At 35.1% G+C, this 27,081-nt stretch overlaps 1 protein-coding gene across 8 annotated transcripts in view; it reads right to left on the reverse strand.

Annotated features, from left to right (window-relative positions):
- SPATA5 (spermatogenesis associated 5) overlaps positions 1-27,081 on the reverse strand; it is a 355,585-nt gene that overhangs the window by 269,583 nt on the left and 58,921 nt on the right. For all 8 annotated transcript variants that reach the window (XR_006201728.1, XM_042935556.1, XM_042935557.1 and 5 more), the window contains exon 11: positions 13,821-14,030. Coding sequence is in view for 7 of the 8 variants with exons in the window: in XM_042935556.1 (XP_042791490.1) it covers positions 13,821-14,030 (210 nt within the window). In the remaining variant the exon portion in view is untranslated. The remainder of the gene's footprint in view (positions 1-13,820; positions 14,031-27,081) is intronic.

Raw genomic sequence — 27,081 nt, forward strand, 5'->3', positions numbered from 1 at the left:
AAATAAAACAAGTTGCAGGTTGGATTTGCCCAAAGGCTGTGTAATTTGCTGACCTCTTATCTAGATTAATCTCACACAATTTGAAATAGTTCATTTCTGTCAACAAGATTCAAAGTCATCAAAAATATCAATGACATGATTAGTGAGTAAAAAACTCAAGACTCCAAAATTTTAGGAAAACTGATCAAAACATTAAGGGAAGGGCACCTGGGTGGCTCAGTTGGTTGAGCGACTGACTTTGGCTCAGGTCATGATTTTGTGGTCTGTGGGTTTGGGCCCCACGTTGGGCTCTGCGCTGACAGCTCAGAGCCCCGGGCCTGCTTTGGATTCTGTGTCTCTCTCTCTCTCTCTCTCTCTCTCTCTCTCTCTGTCCCTCACCCACTTGCACTCTGTATCTCTCTCTCTCTCTCTATCAAAAATGAATAAACATTAAAAAAAATTTTTCAAAAAAAATTAAGGAAAAAAATTGATACTTAAAAGAAGGCAATTTCAAAATACCTAGTAACGTTTAAGATGTTCATGCTCAATAACAATAACCTCTATGTATATATACACCAGAGAAACCCTTGTACATATACCCAAGGAGACATATACAAGAATATTATAGAAGCACTTTTTGCAGCCAAAAACAACCTCTAAACCTGTAATTCATTAATATAAAAATGGGTGAAACAGATAAAGAGGTATAAAACTTCCAGTTATAAAATAAATAAGTCATGGAGATAAAAAGCACAGCATAGGGAATAGTCAATATTATAATAATGTATGACAGATGGTAACTACACTTATGATGAGCAATGAGTAATGTATAGAATTGTTGAAACAATATGCTGTATACTTACTTGAAATTAGTATAACATTGCATGCCAATTTTTTTTATTATTATTATTCTCACATTAGCTAACATATAGTCTTAGCCTCAGTAGTAGATTCCAGTGATTCATCCCTTACATACAACATGCAGTGCTCATCCCAACAGGTGCTCTCCTCAATTCCCATCACCTATTTTCCCCACTCCCATCAACCCTGTTTGTTCTCTGTATTTAAGAGTCTCTTATTGCCACGTAGTACTCCATTGTGTATATAAACCACAATTTCTTTATCCATTCATCAGTTGATGGGACATTTAGGCTCTTTCCATAATTTGGCTATTGTTGAGAGTGCTGCTATAAACATTGGGGTACAAGTGCCCCTATGCATCAGTACTCCTGTATCCCTTGGGTAAATTTCTAGCAGTGCTACTGCTGGGTCATAGGGTAGGTCTATTTTTAATTTTCTGAGGAACCTCCACACTGTTTTCCGGGGTGGCTGCACCAATTTGTGTTCCCAACAACAGTGCAAGAGGGTTCCCGTTTCTCCACATCCTCTCCAGCATCTATAGTCTCCTGATTTGTTCATTTTGGCCACTCTGACCAGTGTGAGATGGTATCTCAGTGTGGTTTTGATTTGTATTTCCCTGATGATGAGCGATGTTGAGCATCTTTTCCTGTGTCTGCCATCTGGATGTCTTCTTTGGAAAAGTGTCTATTTATGTCTTCTGCCCATTCCTTCACTGGATTGTTTGTTTTTTGGGTGTTGTGTTTGGTAAATTCTTTATAGATTTTGGATACTAACTCTTTATCGGATGTCATTTGCAAATATCTTCTCCCATTCCATAGGTTCCCTTTTAGTTTTGTTGATTGTTTCCTTTGCTGTGCAGAAGCTTTTTACCTTGATGAAGTCCCAATAGTTTTTATTTCCCTTGCGTTCAAAGACACGTCAAGTAAGAAGTTGCTACAGATGAGGTCAAAGAGGTTGCTGCCTGTTTTCTCCTGTAGGATTCTGATGGTTTCCTGTCTCACAATTAGGTCCATCATCCCTTTTGAATTTATTTTTGTGTACTGTGTAAGAAAGAGGTCCAGTTTCACTCTTCTGCATGTTGCTGTCCAATTCTCTCAGCACCATTTGCTAAAGAGACCATCTTTCTTCCGTTACTCTTTCCTGCTTTGTCGAAGATTAGTTGGCTCCATTGCATGCCAACTATACTTCAATTTAAAAAATGGGTAAATGAACTGCAGTGTCCTCATAAAGTGGGACTATAAAAGTATAAATGAATGAAAACAAATTTTTTTTTTAAAAAGGTGGGGGGTGCCTGGGTGGCTCAGTCAGTTAGGCATCCGACTTCGGCTCAGGTCATGATCTCACAGTTTGTGAGTTCGAGACCCGCGTCAGGCTTTGTGCTTACAACTCAGAGCCTGAAAGCAGTGTGGAGGTTCCTCAGAAAATTAAAAATAGACCTACGCTATGACCCAGCAGTAGCACTGCTAGGAATTTACCCAAGGGATACAGGAGTACTGATGCATAGGGGCACTTGTACCCCAATGTTTATAGCAGCACTCTCAACAATAGCCAAATTATGGAAAGAGCCTAAATGTCCATCAACTGATGAATGAATAAAGAAATTGTGGTTTATATACACAGTGGAATACTACGTGGCAATGAGAAAGCATGAAATATGGCCTTTTGTAGCAACGTGGATGGAACTGGAGAGTGTGATGCTAAGTGAAACAAGCCATACAGAGAAAGACAGATACCATATGGTTTCACTCTTATGTGGATCCTGAGAAACGTAACAGAAACCCATGGGGGAGGGGAAGAAAAAAAAAAAAAAAGAGGTTAGAGTGGGAGAGAGCCAAAGCATAAGAGACTGTTAAAAACTGAGAACAAACTGAGGGTTGATGGGGGGTGGAGGATGGGTATTGAGGAGGGCACCTTTTGGGATGAGCACTGGGTGTTGTATGGAAACCAATTTGACAATAAATTTCATATATTGGAAAAAAAAATAAAGATACTACTTTAGGTTTAAAAAAAAAAAAAACAACAACAACTCAGAGCCTGGAGCCTGCTTCAGATTCTGTGTCTCCCTCTCTCTCTGACCCTCCCGCACTCATACTCTGTCTCTGTCTCTCTCTCAAGAATAAACATTTAAAAAAAAATTTGTTTTTAAGTATAAACGAATGGCTAGACTAAGACACTTTGGAAGAAGGGAGACCAGCAAGAAAGCTGTTGTTATACAGCCAAAATGCACTACCTTATACATTTACAACCAAGAGTAAGAAAGTTCTTAATGTTTTGCCAAATTTTTAAAGGTCTTTTAACAGTTGTAATATTCTCCATTGATCATTTTTGCCTGGTTTCACCTCACATGATCATTTTTAGTCCTGCACTTCAGTGCAAAACAATGTCTGCCCTTTCATAATATACAAAGTCAAACAAATAAAGCAAGTGCTATTCATTTGCAATATGATAAATTATACTTTTACCCAAAGGAGACTGTGGACAAGGAGTTGAGAAAGTGAACAATAAAACAAGAACCAGGGCCCACTCAATAAAACAAACTTTATTTATTTTGGGGGGCAGATTTTTATTTTTTTAGTTTAATAATTTATTGTCAAATTAGCAAACATACAGTGTATATACAGTGTAGTTTGGCTTTGGAAGTAGATTCCCATGATTCATCACTTACATACAACAACTGGTGCTCATCCCAACAAGTCCCCTCCTCAATGCCCATCTCCCATCTTCCCCATCCCCCCCAATCCCTGACTGCCATCAACCCTCAGTTTGTTCTCTGTATTTAAGAGTCTCTTAAGCTTTGTCTCCCTTTCTGTTTTTATCTTATTATTCTTTCCCTTCCCCAATGGTCTTCTGTTAGATTTCTCAAATTCTACATATGAATGAAAACATATGATTTGAGACCTGTCTTTCTCTGACTTATTTCACTTAGCAGAATACCCTCCAGTTCTATCCACATTGCTGCAAATGGCAAAGATTTCATTCTTCTTCATTGCCAAGTAGTATTCCATTGTATATAAATACCAAATCTTCTTAATCCATTTATCAGGTGTTGGACATTTGGGCTCTTTCCATTATTTGCCTATTGTTGACAGTGCTGCTATAAACACTGGGGTACCTATGTGCCTATGAATCAGCACTCCTGTATCCTTCAGATAATTAGGAAAATGGATCTTTTTTGGAAAGGGGATTTAGAGGGGATAGAGTGAGGAAAGGGTGAGAAATTTTTATGCAGAATGTTACTTCATTTAGGGTAACTAATTAGGCAAGTGTGGCATGATAAGAATCAGAAAGGAAATTGCTGGTGTCACTGTTGTTTTTAATGTAATGATTATCATGTCTGCATTATTCTTATTGTTCTTACAGCAACTCTCCATAAAAGTCAAGGGCATGAAATAAGATAGTCATCCAGTGAAGATGTATCTTTAAATTCAGGCAATATATACACTGCATATATGCTGCTTTCTAATTATCTGGTTTAACTGAAGGAAAGCAGCTAGAGAATCTGAAAAAATGATTAATGTTTTCCACAGATCATGGTTCTAAAAAGGATGACCTGAACTTCAGGTTTGAAAAGTGTAAGATTATGATCTCTAAGAATACAATATCAATATCCAGCTACTGATAATGGAAAGATTAATGTTTTAAATATCTGATGTACAGGCAAACAGACTTGATATTATGTTGAAAATGTGAACATACGGCATTTGACCTCAATCAGTAAAGGGGCATTACCCTACTACATAGAGGTAAGCTACAGGAAACCTATGAATAAGAAACAATATGTTTTTTTTTCTACAAAACAAAAGAGGAAACAACAACAACCAGATTTGAAAGTATAACCTAAGAATTTTGTACTGTAAAGAAAATGAGTTGGAATAATTCAAGCATTATAAAGTCATAGCAGTAATAAAAATGACTTCTGAGGGCCCCTACAGAACATATGATTTTGCATAGAATAACACACTGATGAATCATACCTAGATAACTGGCCTGTAAAATGCAACCCAGTAGCTGCACTGATATGTCACATAGGTCTAGAATTCTATAAAGTTTGAGCTTAAAGCTCAAACTGCCAAAAATTACTATATTCTGGTACAAAGAGTTGCAAAAGTTGCAAAAGATTAAATTCCGTTTCAAAGACATATACATTTTATTCTAACAGAAAACTTAAGGAATCATAAGCTATGACGCTATACGTTTTTTTCCATTTGAAGCCAAATATATATCCATATCTTAAAATCAGAAGAAAGTAGCAACTACTGTTAACTAATTTCATGAAATCTTGCTAAATGCTTGATATGTATTATCCCCCAATGCTTACAGGAGTCCTCTGAGGTAAATACTCTTATTAGTAGAACTCTACGGAAAAAAATATATAAAGTTTAAGTAATCTGCACAGTTACACAGCTTAATAAACAGCAGAACTGGTGTAGAAGTCTCTTAACAATTACACCTGACAATTAGAGAAAATGCCCTAAAAGTTTAGCAACCAACAAGAACAAAGGATAAGCCACAGATTGGAATATAAGCATTGTGAGAACTACTCAGAATGTTGTTAGTGGAAGGGCTTTAAGAGTCATTTAGTCTAACTTACTTCACTGAAAACCAGAGGAAAACAAAGCACAAAGAAGGATATGTCAAAAGTCCTAGAAAAAGTTAAATGGAAGAAATGATAATAAAAATGCAGGATTTTGGTTCCCAGACCATTCTTTCTAAAAACTATAATGTCCTCTATTTTCTCCAAGCCCTTTTATTTTTTTAAATGTTTATTTATTTATTTTTGAGAGAGAGAGAGAGAGAGATCACAAGTGGGGGACAAAGAGAGAGAGAGGGAGACACAGAATCTGAAGCAGGCTCCAGGTTCCAAACTATCAGCTCAAGAGCCCAAGAAGAGGAAGGAAGAGAAGAAAACACCCCCTCCAGTTCCAAAGAAGCCAGCTAAATCCAAGCTGGCAGTGAGCCACGACAAGACCTCCGATGTCAGGGACAAGCAGTGTCAGGAGGCCCGCAAGAGACTCCTGGCAAGCCAAGCGGGCAGCTTCCGTGTGGCAGAACTCAGCCACAGAGAGTGCAGACAGCATCAAGATTTATGTCCCTGAAGCCCAGACCTGACTCTGAGACCAGGAACCGGGAACCAAATAATTTTAAGTCATTAAAAATAACAACAACAACAACAACAACACACACACACACACACACACACACACACACACACACACACACAAACTAACCACGAACCGTGAAATCATGACCTGAGCTGAAGTCAGATGCTCAACCGACTGAGCCACCCAGGTGCCCCTACAAGCCCTTTTAAAAATAAAACATTTTTAAAAAAGGAAACATGCCCTTAAGATTTTACATGGTACCAGCAATTCAGATTCAGAGGTATCTGTGAGAGCAGAACAAGCAGCAAGTGCAAAGTGTTAATTCTCAATAAATAGCTGCTAACATGGGTTATTTGAAAATAAGAATTTTATTGATATCCATTATAAACAAGAGAACATTTACATCAACATATAAGGGTTAGAGCTGTATAGCATGGTCAATGAGTCCCACATTTGCTCATAAGTTTTTTTGTAACTCTTTAAAATACATAATACATAAATGCATAGAATAGATAGGGTTGATGGGACTAGATACGGTAATTTCTTTTTCAATTTTACTTACCAAATAGCTGTGCTTTGTTAGTGCTGCCACATTTCACCTGCCTAGACAATTTGCTTCACTCACAAGGGTGATCAAGAAAAACTACCAAAAATAAAAAAGTACCATAAATAGTCTTATTTTGGAGTAGTGTTATTTTTCATGTTTCCATGATTAAGATTTCAAGTGCTCAAGTATACTAAACAAATATAACATAAATACATGTAAAGATATTTGTCCAGCTATGCTATTAATCCAGTGAAAACTAAATCTGACTTATCTTTTACTGTTTCATGATTTTATACCATATCAAGTCACAAACTCGAATATAATATTTATACTTCATGCTCTTGCAATTTTGCCCCTTTAATCAGTACTGGGTTTTTTACAGTCTTCCCAAGGGCTTTTTAAATGTGTCTGACACTTGCCTGTTGCTTTTGGCTATTACAATTCAAACCAAGCTTTTATAAGTTCTAAAATGTCTAGGGAAGGCAAGTTAACCTAAGTGTTAACTATGGTTAAATGTTATGGAATATGCTCATAAAAACCCAAACTCACATGAGATAGAATTACATATATGTAATAAGAGTAAAGGATCTTGAAAATTAATAAAAAGTACAGCATCAGCACATACAGAAGGCCATTTCGGGAAAGCACTTCAAAGGGTTTGAAAACAGGCATCAAGTACTAGGCAAGAAATGCCTTGGGCAAGTAAAAACCCTAAAAAGGGAGAGGGGCTAGCAGACAAGGGAACAGAATTCAAGCTGTTCCTCTCAAAAAAATATAACACAAACCTTCCCCACAATTTATTCATTCAGGAAACAAAAATGACACATTTCAGAATTTACACAGCGGCACCATGCTGACTACAATTCAGCTGGCTATAAAGTGTGAATGTATATACATGCCCACAAAAACCCTTTATATGACTGTTGACCACTCTAGTCATTCTCCATCTCCTTTACTAAACACAGAATTGCAAACACTGGCTCTCACCTTGCATGCTTCCATCTCTGGAAATGACCTTTCTCTTGAGTTACACACCCATATTTACAAAGGCCTTTTGGACATATGTGCCATATTGTTCTAACGGCATTTCAAAGTCCACATGGCTAAATCCCAGTCTGGTATCTGCTCTCCCACCTCTAATCTGCTTCTCTTCCTCATTGCTAACTTTTTGAAGCTAGGATATTTCCATCTGTTAGTCACTTAAAGTAAAAATTTTAATCACCTTTGACTTCTCTCTTTCTTTCTCTTTTCTCACATATGATTAATCATCAAGATTCTAAATATTACCCATTTCATTATATCACGTTTAGTCAAATGTCACTTTCACTAAATTATGAGTTGACAGACAGCAAAGAGCCCATCTACTGCATCTTTGTTTACATCTGTACATGTACAGAAACACAGAACACAGAACACACAGAATTATAATCATCTGAATTATACCACTTAATAATCTGAATTACACAACTATGTGTGTAAAACATTTACAAATAATTTTTAAAATACTATAGACACAAAATTATAATATTTCAACTTCAATTAAATTTCATTCAAAAGAGAATTAAAAGGAGGAAAACATGACTAATTTCTCTCAGCCGCAATCCATGAATAAAAAATTAAACCAACCCAATAATAAAATTTTCTATTATGAAGTAAACTTCTTAGAAGTCTGAGAGTATTCTTCTCTTTTTTAAATCTAAGTCTTCTTAGATTCAAAATGCTAAAAGTTTTGTTATTTTAGTTCATATTATTGTAATTTTTTGCTTTTAGCCAAATGTTATACAATATTTTCGCATCAAGACATCTTTTACATAGCGGTTTTATTGACTGATATAAGCCCAAAATTTATTAAGATTCAGTTTAACATATGATGCTTCAACTTTAACATCTCAGCTTAGTGTACAAATAATGCCATAATTAAGTAAATCCAATCTAACTTCTACATAATTTTGCGATACTGACAATAGCACATTATTCTATTTGTCCTAACAGTTGATTACTATTAGTCACTCCCTAATAGCCATTCAAACAGTGATAAAATTAAGTATATATCTTTATTTAATAATGATGCAAATAACTGCCAATTTAAGCATATGGGGCATATAAGAACACTACTTGGAGAAAAGCTGAAGGAATTATTAAAGTTAAAAAAAAAAAAAAACCTAAAGGAAATTAAATAGAATCTCAAAAGGTATCAGAATCTAGATGAGCCCAAATAAACCTACAGAAGGAGAATAAAGAGTTAGGGTCCACAAAAGGCATGAATCTGGACATGGCTCCTGGTGAGACTCTAAATTAGAAGCTATATCTAAGGTGAAAGAAAAAATAACCCAAACACTCAAAGAAAGTATTCTTTATAATGTTGGGGTGTGGGTCTGGGGCCAGAACCAACATACTCCTTTATAGGCTTCAACTGAGAAATGCAGTGAAATAGGCAAGCTCAGGGAAGTCCCAAACCCAGATTCCCCAGCCAATTTCCTCTCAGGGCTTTATTTTCCCAGGAACTTTCCATTATCACTATGAACAGGGGGATGACGAATAGGAAAGAAGGTCTCCCCCAAAGCCCTTACCCTAGGACCTGGCAACCTCCCCCATGATTTTTCTCCTTCCATATATTCCACTCTTTCTGTATAACGCAGTACATAGAACTATAAGCCAGTCTTTTTAACTTCAGTTATATTCATTAAATGTCTGTAATGTGTCTGTGATTCTGACCATAAAACTCTTTATTTAATTAATAGACCTTTTCTGGTAAAGTTTAGGATTTACAGAACAATTAAGATAGTACTGAGTTCCTATATACACCACCCCATAATCCCCCACTGCACACTTAGTTTCCCCTATTATTAATATCATATAATAGTACAGTACATTTGTTATAACCAGTTAATAATAATATATCAATAATAGTTCACTAAAGTCCATAGTTTATTCAGATTTCCTTAGTTTTTATCTAATGTCCTGTTTCTGCTCTAGGATCTCATCCAGAAAACCACCATAACATTATATTTAGCTATCATGTCTCCTTGGGCTCCTCTTTGCTGTGAGTTTCCCAGACTTTCCTTACTTTTGATGGCCTTGACAGTTTCAGGAGTACTGATCAGATATTTTATAGAACATCTTTCAATTTGGTTTTGACTGTTTTTCTCAGACACAGATTATGAGTGTTTGGGAGAAAGACCACAGAAATAAAGTGCCATTCTTGTCACACTATCAACATGACTAATCACCTGGCTGAGGTAGCATTTGTCAGGGGTCTCCACTATTAAGTAGCTCTTCCCTACCCCCTTTCTATATTGAACCCTTTAATATAGAAGTCATAAGTATCTATAGTCCACACATAAGGAATTGAGTTGTTATGCCCTCCAAAGTTTCTTCACTTACTTCTTAATATCCTAATCCTCTCAAAGAGCCTATACAGATAAAACAAACAAAACTGAGACCAAGAGAACTTATTTAAGGCTACAGAACTAAAAAGTGCAAGGTTAGGAATCAAACAAAACTGAGTCCTAGCTTAGTGCTCTTTTCATTATAATACAATTTCAAGAGCACAAATTATATAGTAATATGTCAATTTCAAACTCATTATTCAACCACTAGTCTCCTTCCATATACTTCTTTTATTTTTTCTTTTTCTAAGCATGCTCCATGCCTAATGTGGGGCTCAAACTCACGATCCTAAAATTAAGAGTCACATGCTCTATCAACTTCTATTTTATTCATCAGGTTCCTGTTTCCCTGGCAGTGATTACTCTTTCTTATTAATTTAACTAACTTCTACTCTAAAGCCATGTTATTTTTCTCAGTTTTCTTTGTCCTGCAGAAACAAATTTTTTTGAACTATGTCCCAGAAACATCTTTACACTTCTATGAACCTACCCTATAGAAACTGCCTGAACTACCTTTGCCAGTAACATGATGTAATTAATGAAAAAAGCACTAGACACTAAATTAAAAAAAAAAAAAAAGTAAAATGGAAGGCTGTATAATATAGTGGGTCAGAGCTTAGACTCTGCAGTCAGAAAGTCCTCTGATCAAATTTCAGTACCATCACTACAACTCTGACCTTGGAAAAGGCATTTCACTTTCTTAAACATTATTATACTTATTTGTAATCCTAGAAACTAATCTTAAAGCATTCAGTATGCAAAAGAGGTGTATCTATGCAGTCTTCCACACAGTATCTGCAAAAGAGAAACTCTATGATTTCTAAACCAGCCCACATAATTTAAAAGTAAAAGCTGAAAGATAAACTTGGAACTTACCAACCTGATTATTTTGTACCTTTGATAATAGAATAGTAGGGGATCAAGTTACATAAAAAATAGTTAAGTACTTTGAATTGTGCATGCTTTAAATAAAATACAGAGTGTCCTGAAAATGAGATGTGTTTTGTACAATTCCTCCCTGAGACAAGTATCAGAAGAAAATTTCCCCAAAAAAGTCAAGCCTACACTAAGCTCATTATATTCTTATACTCACCAATAACAGCTAATAAAGGACTTGCTGAAAATCCCTGTCAGAGGCCTAACCACCCTTCTTCCAGGATCAGTAACAGTTCTTCATAAACTAAAGCAGCCCAACTACACAAGGGCAATTAATCTATTATAGCACTCCAGACAAAACCAAAAGAGAAGCAGAGAGGAAATTTCAACTGGAAAATATTTTGATATAATTGACCCAGATGACAAACTAAACTTAAGCACATGTCAAGTGCTACAGTCTACACAAGAACACATACAGATGCCAAAGGATATTAAGAGTTCACACCAGCCAAGGTGAAGTCTCAACTATGAGTAGAGTTTACATCTTGAATCACTGTTTAGAAAAGATACACAGGGGAAGCTAAAGGGTTCTTTCATAAACTCAGAGAAAGAAATGTTTAAAGTCTTTAAAATCTTTATTTTGGGAATTAAAGGTAATTACAATTATAAAAAAAATGTTAGGGAGTTTCTCCTTCAATATATGTAAGATACCCATATTTTCCAATTGGCTAGAAAATTTCATTGTCTATCTACATTTTTCTGATCATTTTCAAAATGTGTAAGACTTGTTATTCCAAAAGCTCAAATTTAATTTTGACACTTAGATCCCTTGGAAAAAAAAAATATATGTTGTGACCAAAAGCCAACTTTCTTCATAGAAAAGTGAAACTAGAAAGAATAGAATATAAATTCCCAACTTCTTTGACTTCATTTCTGCATACATAAGCTATATGATATAGGTACTTTAAACTCTTCTCACAAGCAATAATCAGACCAAGTTGAAAAGACCAATGAAAATGCCAAGAAAAACAAATAATTTTTTCATGTGCCCAACTTTTTCTTTTGGAAACTTTTAATAAACATGTAGGAAAACTTAAAAAATAGTAAAATGAACATTCATTGTTCATTAAATATATTCCCCACCCAGATTCAAAAACTGAATAATACTGCCAAATTATACTAAATTGTATATTGAATAAAAATCCATGGTAGGGGCGCTTAGGTGGCTCAGTTGAGTGTCTGACTCTTGATTTTGGCTCAGGTCATGATCTCTGTGCTGGGCATAGAGCCTGCTTAGAATTTTCTCTCTCCCTCTCCCTCTGCCCCTCCCCCACTCATGCACACACTTCCTCACACACACAAGAAAAGTTAAATAAAAATTAGTAAGTAGGATATATAATTATATCTAAGCAAGTATGAACTCAGTTGAATAAGAAAATTTCTTAACATCACTTATCATTTGTGTGTGTGACCTGAAAGAAAAATGAACATGAGTTTAATGAAAAAACTCAAATAAGTTAACATATTCATGGTTATTTTACATGAACAGTGTCCAAGATAAACCTTTCAAAGAATCTTTTTATCATTTTCTCACAATGAAAAAAAGGTAAAAGTAAAACTGTCTAAAGTCATGAAAGTTTTCATACTTAAAAACAGTAATAAATGTATTTCTAAGTAATTCTACGATAGGCCAGAGAGCAGTCCTGGTAACATCTGGAAAAGTTATCTTAGATCACATGAGATATTAGTTTGTAGGAAAATACATGTGCTCCTTTTTGAGATTCAAGTGTAAATAACTGTGAGTGAAGGCCTCATCAAATAAGTTTCAGATATCCAGTAGACATAAAAAATTCAAAGATTACGAATATACAGTTGTGGAATACACAACAAGGTAGGCACAGAAAAATGGAGATGACAGTAAAACAAGTAGGAAATGCCAGTAAAATGGCCATGTTCATTACCATGAGATAAGAGGACCGGGACCAAAGAGAAATCAAGAGGTCTCTGAAATTTCAAAATCACTCATTATTCCAACATTTAAACCTGCAAACTTTAAAACTTGTGTGATAGTTGTGATTCAGTATCACTGATGAGAGTGAAAATTGTTCCCTCCCCGTATCTTCAGTATCCAATATCTTCCACAAAAAGACAATCAAAACTATGCAAATAGTAGTGATTGTACACACACTGATTCTTAAAAAGCAAAGAACCTAAACATATCTAAACATTTCCAAAAAAATTTTAAGTAAAAAACTGACTCTATTCTGAAATAAATTCTATGCTCTGAAACTGCCAAGGAGTTTAATGTTCTAAGATAGGAAACATATTTTGTTATGAAAAAAAATCCCTGGTACTATCAAAACGGAGCCTTTTATCAGGTGCTTCTTACGAAATGAATTTGATATTTAACAGACTGAAGTACATACTTTTGTGATAAAGTTCATTCTACTAAAGAATTTTAGGTTTTATGTATGTATATTTCCTAACTGGATATATGATATTACATAAAAGTTAATAACAAAATTATATCCGGCCCTAAAGTAAATGTAAAACTACATGTCAAGTAAGATTATCTATCCCAAGTAATAGCGTAGAGCAATGAACAGATAATGTATGTGTGTATTTCAGAAAATAAACATTGTACAATTATTCCCAGACTGGAAAAGCATTTTTAAGGAATTTAGTTTTACCATTTAAAGTATCTGAATTCTTTGAAAATACTATATTTATAATTAAGTCCTGGTTAAGCAAAAGAGATTAATGCAATTAAAAAATGTAGAACTTAAACAAGACTGGTTTCTATTACACATAGATATAAGAGATACTGATAATAACAAAACTAAAGTTGTCTTCTATTGTCCACCATGTTTTGCTGATTACATGCACTAATTTAGTTAGAGCTCATCTCCCTGTATTATATTACCATCAACTTCAAAAACAAAACAAAACAAAAAAATCAACTATTCCTTAAGATGTCTTTTCATATTTTTCTAAGGACAAGAATCAGAGGATTGGTGTTAGTGGGGCTGGAAAAGAAAGTAGCAATCTAAAAATTTAACACCTTACCTTTATAGCTAGGAAATTCAGGCCACTCTCATTGGCTAAAGCCTTTGCAATCATTGTTTTAGAGCATCCAGGTGGCCCATACAGAAGAACTCCTTTAGGTGGTTGAATACCCATTCGAATGAAAGACTCTGGATGTTTCAAAGGCCATTCCACAGCCTGTTTCAATTTTAGTTTGATATTTTCCAGTCCTCCTATATCTGACCAGGATACCTGCAAAACAGAGCATTTTCTAAATGTAAGTTCTGTGAAGACAAAGGACCAAATAAATAAATAAATAAATAAATCAAGCAATAAAAAGTGCAAGAAGAGGAATATAATCATTTAAGAATCTAGAAAGAAGATCCTTTAAAAATTCTATCAAGAAGTAAATCAGAGTACATAAAATGAGCTGCATATTATAACAGTACTAAAGAAAAAATGTTTCTGCTTGTATACATAATTATTTAAATGACTGAACATACTGTTAAATCTATCTTCTATTTAAATGACTTTAAAAATTAGGTTTGGGGCACCTGGGTGGCTCAGTCTATTAAGCGTCTGACTCTTAGTTTCAGCTCAGGTCATGATCAGGTCACTCAGGTTTGTGAGTTCAAGCCCTGCATCAGGCTCTCTGCTGTCAACCCAGAGCCCGCTTTGGATCCTCTGTCCCCCTCTCTCTTTGCCCCTCCCCTGCTTACACTCTCTCTGTTTCTCTCTGAATAAACTTAAAAAAAAAAAAAGCAAAAAACAAACAAATAAACAAACCAAACCAAAAACTCTGCTAGCTTCTGGAACCTCCTATAAAAAAAAAAAAATTAGGTTTCATCTGACTGAAAATGGTTTGAATTAGTGACCCAAGGTCTCATCTATATATCTTTTTAGCAAATTTATTTGCTTTATTTATTACTTCCAAAAATATTTCTGAAGGTCCTTTAGGAACATAAGGTTTTTTTCTGTCTTTGATTCATGAATGAAGTATCTTCAAAGTTTTGTTCCTTTTTCTCAACAAAGAAACACCCTCCCCAAAATAAGACAATTCTTTACATATTATTTACTTAATAAATACCCATTAAGAACCACATATCAGATAATATACACAGGAAATAGAAGAATAAGACATGAATACAAACTTTAAAGAACTTAAAAACTACTAGTAATGTGTACATAAATAACCATGGTACAATGGAAGGGATGCTAAGCACAGTAACAAAGAGAAAAAGCTTTTGGGAGTTCCCAGGAAAAAAAAGATTACTTCCAGCTGGAAGGCACATCTGAAAGCCAACGTCTAAAGCACAGATGTAATCTGGAAATATGAAAACAGGGAAATGGTCAGGTAGAAGCCAAAAATTATGAAAGGCTCAGATGACAATAAGAAGGAATAAGAGAAAAATGACTTGAGAGAAAAATAAAAAATGGAAAGTTAGTTGAAACTATATAGTGGGGGACACTGAAGACTAGATGATGGAGTTCAAGAACCTCTTTCCTCATAACAAGAAGTCTTCGAAGATTTTAACCTGAAAAGTGATATGGTCTAATCTGTGCTTCAGGAAGACTTCTCTGACAAGATTCATGTAGAGAGAAGATAGAATGCAGGGAGATCAATTAAGGACCTATCCTAAACATTCTTAACAACAACAAAAAAACAATTTTAAACTAGGATAGCCACATGCAGAGGATAAAGACACACCAGAGTGATACTGAAGTTCCACAGCTGATGATGTTGAAGGTAGAGTAAAAAAGAGGGATAATTTAATGCTAAAGATTTCAAGATGAGTTAACAGAATACAAATGAAAAATAATTTTTAGGAGGGAAAATATATGATAGATTTTTATTTCTAGATATTATAAAGAGTTGAGACACAGTACAGGCCATTCAAGAGCCAAAAAGGGAACAGATGGAATGAAAGCATCTCAAATGGAGCTCTGGAAAGAGGTTAGGACTAGAATTTTAGATTTCAGAGAGATGTACATAAAAACAATAGAAACCATGAGATCAATTAAAATTGCCAATCATGAGGAGATGTGTGTGAAAGGCAGATTGCTCGGCATCACCTACATTTATGAGGCAAGAGGAAAAGAAACAAGAAAAAGTCAGAAGATGAATCCAAAAAAAAGGTTTTGTTTGTTAATATCAGAAAAGGTTACTTTTTCTTAATGAACTTGCATGGATCTGGGAGAAAGGGGACTTTGTTTTTGTTAATGATTTTTGCCCACAGAACTAGGAGAATCCTATATTATCCACCACAATCCTGAGGTCAGATTTAATTATTCTTTTCTAAATTTCTTTCTTGGGATTTATCTTACAAAGTAAGATTACTGGATTAAAAGGCATGAACATTTTTAGGTCTCTTGATGCATAACATCAGTTTGCTATCTCAACCACTTTATCCATTTTAGTGGCATAAGGGATACATGTATAAGTTTCTCTGAAGCATTATCAACCTTTGGTTTTATTTTGCATTTTTTTTTCTGATTTCACCAATTAATAAAATTAAAATTAAACTTGAGATCAATGCACATAAGCTTACGGCCCTAAAAACATCCAGCTATCATCAGGGGTCAAAGTGACTGTTTACAACAGAAAGTGACTGTTATTGTTAAAACCAGGCCTGCCTAGGAAAAAGTGCAGCAGAGTTATCACACCCTGAGGGGTAGAAATAAACATGGGAAGAGAGTTTTAAGGAAGGTAGTCAACAACTATCAAAAACTAAATAGGTCAGAAAGTAGAAAGTATTAAAGAAGCAGTGGTTGGTAGATTTAGCAACAAGTTTACTAAATTGAGTGGTTTATTTAGATCAGTAGTTTTTGTTTTTATGCCCTTTAGCAGTGGAATATACATAACATACAACACAAATACACATATGCATGCACATATAGACAGTATGTATATGTTATATATGATGCACAAAAGCTATATTTATAATAACTACCAGAAATGTAAAAGAGAAGCAACTCCTTAATCTAGTAAAAACTAAAATGACAGTGTATTATGATCCTATGTGATGCCCATTCAAATTGTTACTATGCATTTATTATAACTATACAATGAGAAGAGCTCACTGTGAACATGTTCCATGAGATGTTTACTTGTCTTAGGGCATGTTTGAGTTTATACTTAGAATCATGTAGCATTATAACAGAATAACTTAAGCTAATTTAAGTAAGTACAAATATACAGATTAAAAATTTTCTTAAAGATTAATGCAGAACTTTATCTTTCCTAACCAACGACATTAAAAAAAATGCCTGTAAATGCCTAGGGAGGACATTTTTCTCAAATTTGTATTAAACTAAATAACCTGGCAATGCAACCTGATAACCTTCAGTATGATAAAATTTGGTTTTCAGTACATTTGTGTGTTTAGTTTTTAATCAGTCTTTTAAAGAGTCTTGAAAAGAGTTTTTTAAAAACTTAATATCAGATATTAAGTACTTCCATGAACCACGCATGGAAATAACCAATATAAACACAAAGAAATCCATGCAGTAAAAGATGATCTCTTTAGTTAAGGACCAAGGATACTAGCAAACAGTGCCAGCTGGACCAGGAGTTGGAGAGGGCTTGTTCCTCAAGAGAAATTAAGGTGCTTTTACTGGAAAACTGAGTATTCCTTGGTATGGAAGAGGCCAAAACAGTGATGCCACTGCACAGACCTAGCCGACCATACTGAGGAGTTGGTCCATTGCCCTGAGGCTGTAAGAAGCAGAAGAAAAGTTAAACAATCCTGTCCCTTACCTCCCGCCTGAGATAGAGCTCTGGCATCATCAGCTGTCCTTTCTCTAATCCTGCCTTGATTGTATTCTTCACTATATTCTTTCTTCAGCCTACAAATATTTCGTTTCTTCCTATCCTTCAAAACAACTTGGATATTGTTTCTACCTAATGTTCTATCACCTTCTTTTTCACCAGTAAACTTTCTGAAAGATAATATGCCTCTACCCTACTGCATTTATATTTCCTACTTTGTATTTTAGTTAAGCATTTATCTTGCCAAGCAGCGGTAGGAAAAGAGGGTAAAAGGATAAAGATAAAAAGTTAAGACTGGTGGGAAAACAGGAAGTTGAGGGAGTTACATCAGAAGGTCTGTAGCCTCTCAGGAAAACATGAGGCAAGGTCATCTACAGAAATATCAATTAATCTAACAAATACTGACCAAATGGCTATGTCACAATATGCTCGTTGCTGGGGACAAAATAGTTCCTGTCCATACAGAGTCTCTGACCTGATGGAATACTTTTCAAGGGGCGTATTTCCATAATTAGGCAATTACTATACAGTATATTACATGCTATAGTCACAGACTTTAAATGAATGCCCAAAAAAAAAAAAAAAAAAAAAAAACCTTTTAGAAGTGCTATATGAGGTGGGATCTGATGAACACACTGGAGCTAGGCAGCTGAACCAGCTGAAAATAGCAGTAGATGCCATGGGAGGAGAGAGAGAAAAAAAAGCATCATTACATCGCAGGAACTAAAAGTAATTCAGTATGGCCAGAATTTAGAGATCCAGGAAAGGAGTAGAAACAAAGGTCAGCAACATAGGAAGCTATCAGACCTTGAAGACTTACAAGGCATCAAGAAGTTTAAACTTTATCCTGAGAGATATGGAGAACAAGTTAATCAGGAAAATGACATGATCAGATTTCTGGAGGACAACTGTGGTTACAAGTGCATGTGTGCACTTGGAGGGGGTAGGGTAGAGGAGGGGCTTCTACAGTAATTCAGATAAAAGATGGTGATTATCTGCACTAAGGTAGTAGCAGTGGGGCTATACAGAGGGGAAAAAAGATTAAAGCTTTATTAAACCATAGTAAACTATATTAAGGCAAATCAAAGCATCTTGAAAAATAATTAGATTTGGAGAGGGGTGGTAAAAAAGAAAATGGAATCAAGGGTAACATCCATGATTGAAACTTGAGCAAATGAGTAACTGAAAGTTCTACTGAAAGAGAAAAAGGAACATGTTTGGAAATTAAGGAATTAGTTTCCAATTATTATACTGTGGTTGGAATTTATAAGTGAAATAAATTCAATAAACTAAGAAATGTCCTCTGTGCTGAACTTGTTTTAGGAACTGTAAGAACACAAAGATGAGTCAGAAAATGTCCTCAAAATATTGTACTGTAGAAAGGGAAATAAGTATCTTAAAAGACACAGTCTTTGTCTAAAGATATAAAAGAGCTGAGGGGCGCCTTGGTGGCTCAGTTAAGCATCTGACTCCTGATTTTGGTTCAGGTCATGATGCATTTGCGAGATTGAGCTCCACATTGAACTCTGTACTGACAGAACGGAGACTGCTTGGGATTCTCTCTCCCTTTCTCTGCTCGTCCTCTGCTTGTGCTCGCTCGCTCTCTCTCTGTCTCTCAAAATAAATAAATAAATTAAAAAATAAAAAGACATAAAATAGCTGCCTTCACAGCAAGTAATACAAAAACTACTGAAAAAAATACAAAATAGTTTTATAGTTCTCAAATATATGAGATGGTGAGGACAGACATTTGGAAATTGTGCATATACGTAAGATTTATGTCAGGGTGTTAGAATGTGAAAATAATAGCAGATGGGTGAAAAAGAAAAGCAAAATAAATGGATTTTAAAAAGCACTATTATGGTCAATCACACACAGAAAATTAGCTACAGCTAAGTCTAAAGCAGTTTCCTGCTTTCCCTTACCAACTAGATGCAAGGTGAGCTGGGAACAATGAAGCTGGATACCTTTCCATATCACTGTCATCCATTCAAAAAATGACTAAGTGCCTACTCCATACTCAGTCCTATACCAGGTGCTGGTTTACAAAATCCCTGCTCTCAGGGTTAAACCATGTAAGTAAGAGATTAAAAACAAAATTACTCCAGGGGTGCCTGGATGGCCCAGTCAGTTAAGCACTGGCTCAGGTTACAATCTCAGGGTTTGTGAGTTTGAGCTCCATGCAGGGTTCCACACTGACAGTTTGGGATTGCTCTCTCTGCCATTCCCCCACTCGCACGTGTGCACAAGTGCATTCTCTCTCAAAATAAATAACTTTAAAAAATTAATTAATTAATTTTAAAAATTAAAATAAAATCACTTCAATTACTGCATGGGAAATGAACTTGGGGGGAATAAAAAAATAAAAATAACAATGTAAAAATTATGTTTTCCCAACACCTAAAAGTAACCATTGTTAATGGTACCTTCAAGGTTTTCAAGTGTGTGTGTGTGTGTGTGTGTGTGTGTGTGTGTGTGTCTTCACTGAGATCATAATGTATTCACAATTTTATATTCTACTTTTTTTTTTAAACTTCATACATTTTTTGATGTTATAATCTTCCAGTTACTGTATGACTTTGGGCAACTTACTTGATCTCTCTAAACTTTCTCATCTAGAATACAGGGGATAATAAAACCTATGCTCTCAGTTTTATTGTGAGAATTAAACAGTATATTTATATTAATTGTACTTTGCCTGGCACACTGTAACTATTTAATAAATACTAGGTATTAGTTTATTTAAATGTCTAAAAGATGATTACAATGAACAGTTATATTTTGAAGGACTAGTGACAAAAGATAAAAGCCAATTAGGCAATTACATTTGTAGTTTCATGAGCAATATTTAATTACCATAACTTTTCTATTCTTTTCCTTTGTGTCTGATAATTACATTTCTTAAACTAAAGGTAAACAAGTTTTGCATTTCAATTTAGCACCTAAATGATGAGTCTTTCTATAGCTAAGATACCAATTAAAAAGTGAATACAAATCAGCTTAAACAGTTACTATTGCACAGAAGAATCTTAAAGCACAGAAAGTCATGGGAAAAGTCAGTCTGTCAAAAAAGAATAAATACCAGCATGAAATCATAAAATCCTAAAACTAGAGCAGGAATTCAAAAACTAGCTGGTTCACTATCCCACCTTCAGACAGTATTTCATCTTTCAAGTCCTCTCATCTTTCAACAAATACTATTTTATGCTCTTTAAAAAAATAAAAAAATTCTATAACTCTCTTTTTAATAAGTTACACTATATCATAACTGCCAGAAAATTATTCCTACAATCTAACCTAAATCACTCCTGATAATAGCTGGGTCCTTTCTTTCTTACTCTGTCCTAATGAAAACAGTGAACAGCTGCTCATATATGGCTTTATAACTCTTTAACTTATTTTTATAATAATAAAGTTAGAAGTAAAGGAACAGCTGTCAAACAAGTACAGACAGGACAGTGAGATAAATTTCCCAAGGGTAATGCCCTCCACAAACTATCTTACAATACTTTCTGGACAAACATCCACCCAACAATATGCAAACCAAAACCAAAACCAAAACACCCCTCAACCTGCATACCAACAGAAGCCAAAAGACCTGATGATTGCATGTAAGAAAAACCAAACACAAAAACAAACAAACAAACAAAAAACAACTTACGGACAAGTTCCAAGAGCACAAAGTAAAAATTAATTAACTGAACTGCAGATATTGGGAAAAATACTATGAAAGAGGAATTCAATAACCCCAGAGGGACAGTGTCTTTACACATCTGTGAGGCAAGGTGCTTGTGTTTGTTACATACCAAGTTTTACACTGCCAGGTACAAAATGTTCTTTTGAAAGTGTTATTTTTACAGAAAATATTGTGACAAAGAGTACTTTTCATTTGTTCTTTCCTGCTAACATGTCCCAATAGAGGGACAAGAAGCCAGGAGTAGCAAGTGGGTTGGCACCTGTTCAAAATTCTCTGTGGGGTAAAACAGTAGCTTTTGAACAATTCAAATATGTAAAATACATTTATTTTGTTTAGAAATCATACACATACCAAATTACTAAAAGTAACTAATAATGCAGAAGGAAAGAAGTTAAGAAAACCCAATCTCCAAGATTCAAAAGAACTATCCATACAATTCCAGATGCTTCTTTAATGGAGGCAAAGCAAAATTAGGAAGCAGTAAATATTCAAAATTAATTCTTAGGTGTAAGTGAAAAAAAAGGGAAAGCCATTAGCTTTATATAGTAAAAGAGAAAAAATATTTTCCCCTATGCTTTAAAAACACACTCCATGAAAATTTTTTAAAAAACAAGTCAAAGTTTCAGTTGTACAACAGTGCCATAAACTATCTACAGTCTGTCTGTCTCTCTTTCTCTCTCCCCCAAATCCATTAAAATAAAACCTTCAGGTAAAATACAACAACAAAAAAGACAACTAAATGAGGACTCTGAAAAGTAAAGAAAAGTAGATGAACTGTGAGGCAAGTAAAAATACAGAGAAGTATTCTGTACAGGGTGCTAAGAGGGCCGAGTATTCTAAATATTTTTTCCTTCTCTTTTTCTCTCCTCCACTCCCGTTGTTTTCCCCCTCTTCCTGTCACTTTCATGTTGCATAAGCAACCTTAGTTGAAAACATCTAACAATTTCACAAGTAAGAGTACAGGGAACTTTAAAAAGTAGATGAGAAAGAATATAAGAAACTGCATGCCAAAACTTTGCCACTAATTGCAAACTGCCACTAATCTAGGTGATTTTGTTGTTCTTCAGTAAATCACATTAAGGATCTTACTGAAACATACAAAGGCTATGGGAGTCAGATGCTCCTATAACTCCTAATTAAAAAGGAAAAAAAATTAAGATAAAGAAGAAATAAACAATTCAAGTAAAAAAAATCAAAAATATCCTGCAAATTTACAGATATCATGAAAAATATGACCAACTTAAAGTCAAATGTTTTAACCAGATTTCAAACTGTATAAATTTCATAATCAGCTGAATGGCTTCATTAAAATTTGAGTTCAATTTCTAAAATATCACTACCTTACAATCACACTTTAATAAGTTTACTATGAGCTGTCTTCAGAGAACTGGTTATGTATGAACCTTAATAAATATAATAACATATTATATTTACATAAGCCTCAGTTAGACCGCAAAACTTTCTAACTTAATTCAACTTAAAAACAGTTAACCATTTCTTGGGGCACCTGGGTGGCTCAGTCAGTTAAGCCTCCGACTTCAGTTCAGGTCATGATCTCACGGTTTGTGGGTTCAAGCCCCGTGTCAGTCTCTGTGCTGAAAGCTCAGAGCCTGGAGCCTGCTTCAGATTCTGTGCCTCCCTCTCTCTCTCCTCCTCCCCTGCTGGTGCTCGCTCATTCTCTCTCTCTATCTGTCTCTCTCTCAAAAACAAATATTTTTTAAAAATTTAAAAAAAAATAGATAAACATTTCCAAAATGAGCTTTTAAAACACTACCTACTTTTGCCAGATAAGCAAGTCCAGGAAAAATCTCATTAAAAATGGAAAACTTTACATAAGAAAAAAAAAAAAAAAGAAACAACAACAAAAAAAACACAGCAGCACCAATAATTGAAAAAAGAAATAAAAACACATGAAAATGATATAAAGTTTCACCTAGAAAATTCTTTGTTTCTCATTAAAATATTTTATATTTTTTCTAATTTACCAAATTCCTTAATTAATTTAACTGCAAACAGAAAAAAATGCTTTGACTATATAAGGAAATTGCTTAGAAAAATCCCTGTCATTCTTACTCTGGCACAGCAGAACTGGAAAATGATAAAGGAAAATGGATAAAGGAAAGAAAAGTATAAGAAATGAAGAAAGAGAAAGGGACTTTTACAGACTGGCCCCTAAGCCCAGGTGCTAAAGAAGCATATGTTCACAAGTTTCCCAAGTGAACTTTAAAAATCAACCATAAAAGAAATATAAAAGGTCCAGAAAAAAATGTTTTAAATAGTAAAAATTTTTAAATAAGTTTTGTTCTAATTGTTCTTCTTTGGGAATTTGTGATACAAGTGAAAAGTCAAACAGAAGGACTCTTTGTTATATACGCATGTATCACCAGGACCTTCTTAACATGGTGTCTTGTATATTATACATGCTCAATGTCTAGTAAAGGAATAAATTAATAGGCAGACACATATTTCTCTTGTTTCATTTTAAACATAAAGTAGCTTGGGGTGCCCGGGTGGCTCAGTCGATTGAGCGTCTGACTTCGTCACAGGTCATGATCTCATGGTTCGTGGGTTCAAGCCCTGTATCGGGTTCTGTGCTAACAACTCAGAGCCTGGAGCCTGCTTTGAATTCTGTGTCTCCCTCTCTCTCTCCCCCTCCCCTGCTCACGCTCTGTCTCTGTCTCTCTTAAAATAAATAAACATTAAAAAAAAATTTCCTTTAATAAAAAACAAATAAAAATAAAATAAAAATAAAGTAGCTTAAGAGAGAGAAATAGGGGGATGGGCTGGTAGGAGGTAAAATGGGGAAAAAAGGAGAGAGTTAATAAACCAGCATGTGTGGTCAGACCTAATGTTGCTAACACATAAAAGTGTACAAAGGCTATACATATGCCTTGCATGACATTTTCTAGCCCAGATATGTCCAAATAGTTGGATTATAATTTCAAACCATTTCCTATGACTTTCTTTGATGGTTGGTTGACAATAAAAATTTTTGTGTATATGGAAAGAAAAACCCTCCCCTTCCAAGACTGGTGAAAGAGATGCTCCAAATCTCTGTGAAATAGAAGCAAAGAGAGGAGTCCCCTTTCTGTCAGAAAGCTGAGCAAACTTACATAAGCAACTTTCCTAAGCAGCTTCAACTCTGTGTCCTAAGATACAGACTAGAAAAGGAAGTTCCCACATGGTGAAGAATAACCAATGCTAGCCAGAGTGCCAAGATATTGGGGAAAGAAAATTACTATTGATATTCTGGCTTGAGGCAACAGGTATGAGAAGAAAGCCCTGACAAAGAGTAAAAGGGACATTAGAAAATAATTCTCACAGCACAGCCTTAATGGTCAATATTTAGCAAAAGAACAAAGGATGTTACCTTATAATCAAAGCTTCTAATGGATGCTGAATGTGCTACATGTAACAACTGACGATATGAATGTTAGTGGGATAGAACCAACTTGGGAACCAGGCCTGAAAGATACCATAAGAGAATTCTGGGGAGGGGTGCCTGGGTGGCTCAGTCGGTTGAACGTCCGACTTCAGCTCAGGTCATGATCTCACGGTTTGCGAGTTCGAGCCCCGCATCTGTGCTCTGTGCTGTCAGCTCGGAGCCTGAAGCCTGCTTCGGATTCTGTGTCTCCTTCTCTCTCTGCCCCTCCCCTGCTTGTGCTCTGTCTCTCAAAAATAAATAAATGTAAAAAAAAAAAAAAAAAAATTAAGACAATTCTGGGGAATAAGTTTTCCAGAGAAATGAAACATGTATCTTAGGCATACGATGAGTTCTGTGAGACAGGTAAAGCAAGTCTCAGGAACTAATAAGAAGGAAACCTATGTGGTAGACCCTTGAGCAAAAATTATCCTAGGGTAAAATTTGTCTTTTTTTTTTTTTTATAACTTCTGACAAGTATGGGGGTTCATGTGTTACAGGTATCAACAAGAGAGTCAGGCTCTTATAGGAAGAGGTTTTAATATCAAATATACATTCACTTACTCATTTATTTATTCACTCATTCACTCTGATATATTCATTCCACTTACAAGCTTGTTATGTTTGGAGTGTCTGCCCAGGCTCTAGGAATATAGGTAGGTACATAGAATGAGGTATGAAGAATAAACAAGATTGACATGGTCTCTACATGGTTGAGCTCACTGTCTGGATGAAGAGGCAGACATTAAACATACATTAATAATTATTTAAAGACTAAACAAACAAAACAAACAAACAAAATATATAGGATGCTACAATACACGTAACAGGCCTGGAAGGTCCTAGATAGTCAAATATAGCTTTCTAGAAGACCTGGTTATTTAAGCAAGAACATGAAAAACAAGTAAGAGAATGAATAAGGCTGTACCATTTGGAGCCTCTAATACTGGCTTTTAGGCCATTTTGGGGAAGGAAGGAAGAGATGTACATAATAATGGCAGAATCATACTGATGGACCAGAGTTTTCCTCTAGATTCTAATCTGATAAAAGAGATCCATTTTAGCTTCCCTAATCTGTGACTTGACCAGTTACTATTCTCCTTCCTGGCCTCCTTTCTTTGCTATCTCTAGGAAAATCTGAAGTTGTGTACATTAGACATCTTGACACTACTGAAAAAGCAAAGCAGTATGATAATTAAACATGGATAAGAAAAGCTACTGAGAACAAATTCTGCATGTTAGCAGCACATCCACCTAAAATGTAGCTAAGTACTCATGAGGGGCTGAGGGATATTTAAATCAGATAATTAAAGGTTCAAAGTTAATAGTTTATCCTTGTTAAGCTGGGATGAGAATGGCATTTCACCACAGTGGTGTTCCTCCCCAAAACCCATATCCTAGCCTAACCATAGTAAAAACATCAGTCAAACTCAAATTGAGGGACATTTTTCAAAAGACCTGACAATATACTCAAAACTGTCAAGGCCATCAAAAACAAGCTAAGAATAAACACTGCTACAGCCCAGGGAAGCCCAGGAGACATGATAACCTGGATGGAATCCTGAAATAGACAAAAGCCATTAGGAAAAAAACTAATGAAATCCAAATAAAGCATGGAAGAAGTTATAAGTGTTCAAAAAGGTTCAATTCAGAAGGCCTGGGTTGCTCAAACTCCACCCATTCTAAAGAAACTCCAGCCAATGACAGCCTTCTGGGAGATAATCTCTGGGCCTTTTAAATATGGTCCCTGATAAGAATGTTTTTGTATGTGAGGCCTTAGGCTATGCTGTACCTATTTGACCAGATAAGTTCACCCTGACAATGTGATTTAAGAACATCTTAAATTTTTGGCCTGAAAAAAGCTGGAATTTAAGTAGCTAAGGTCAGATGTGGAGTTGCTATATATACAGTACATGGCTGACCTCCAGTAAAACCCTAGACACCAAAACCCATATGATTCTCCTTGGTCAATAACACTTTACATATATTGTCACATTGTTTCAGGTAGAACTAAGTATGTTCCCATGTGATTCCATTGTGAGAGAACACCTAGAAGCTGGTGCCTAATTTCTCTGAATTCACCCTGTGGGCCTTTTTTTCCCTTTGCTGATATTGATCTGTATTCTTTCACTGTAATAAATCATAAGCATGAGTATAATGGCTTTTGACTCCAGTTAGTCCTTCTAGTAAATCAAGCCAAAGAGTGATCTTGGGACTCCCCAACAAAGACAGACAGATGATTAAATTATAAGCAGCTTAGACTTCTCTAGAACTCATTCTCACATATTCCCCTCCTATCTCCTAGTACTCATCTATAGCTCTGGACAGCAGAAAAAAAAACCTTTTATCTCAGGCCTTTAAATTTATTTTTTTTTAATTTATCTCTGGCTTATAGTGGAATTCTCAGATATCTGCT

Source organism: Panthera leo, chromosome B1, assembly GCF_018350215.1.
Source record: "Panthera leo isolate Ple1 chromosome B1, P.leo_Ple1_pat1.1, whole genome shotgun sequence".
NCBI lineage: Eukaryota > Metazoa > Chordata > Mammalia > Carnivora > Felidae > Panthera > Panthera leo.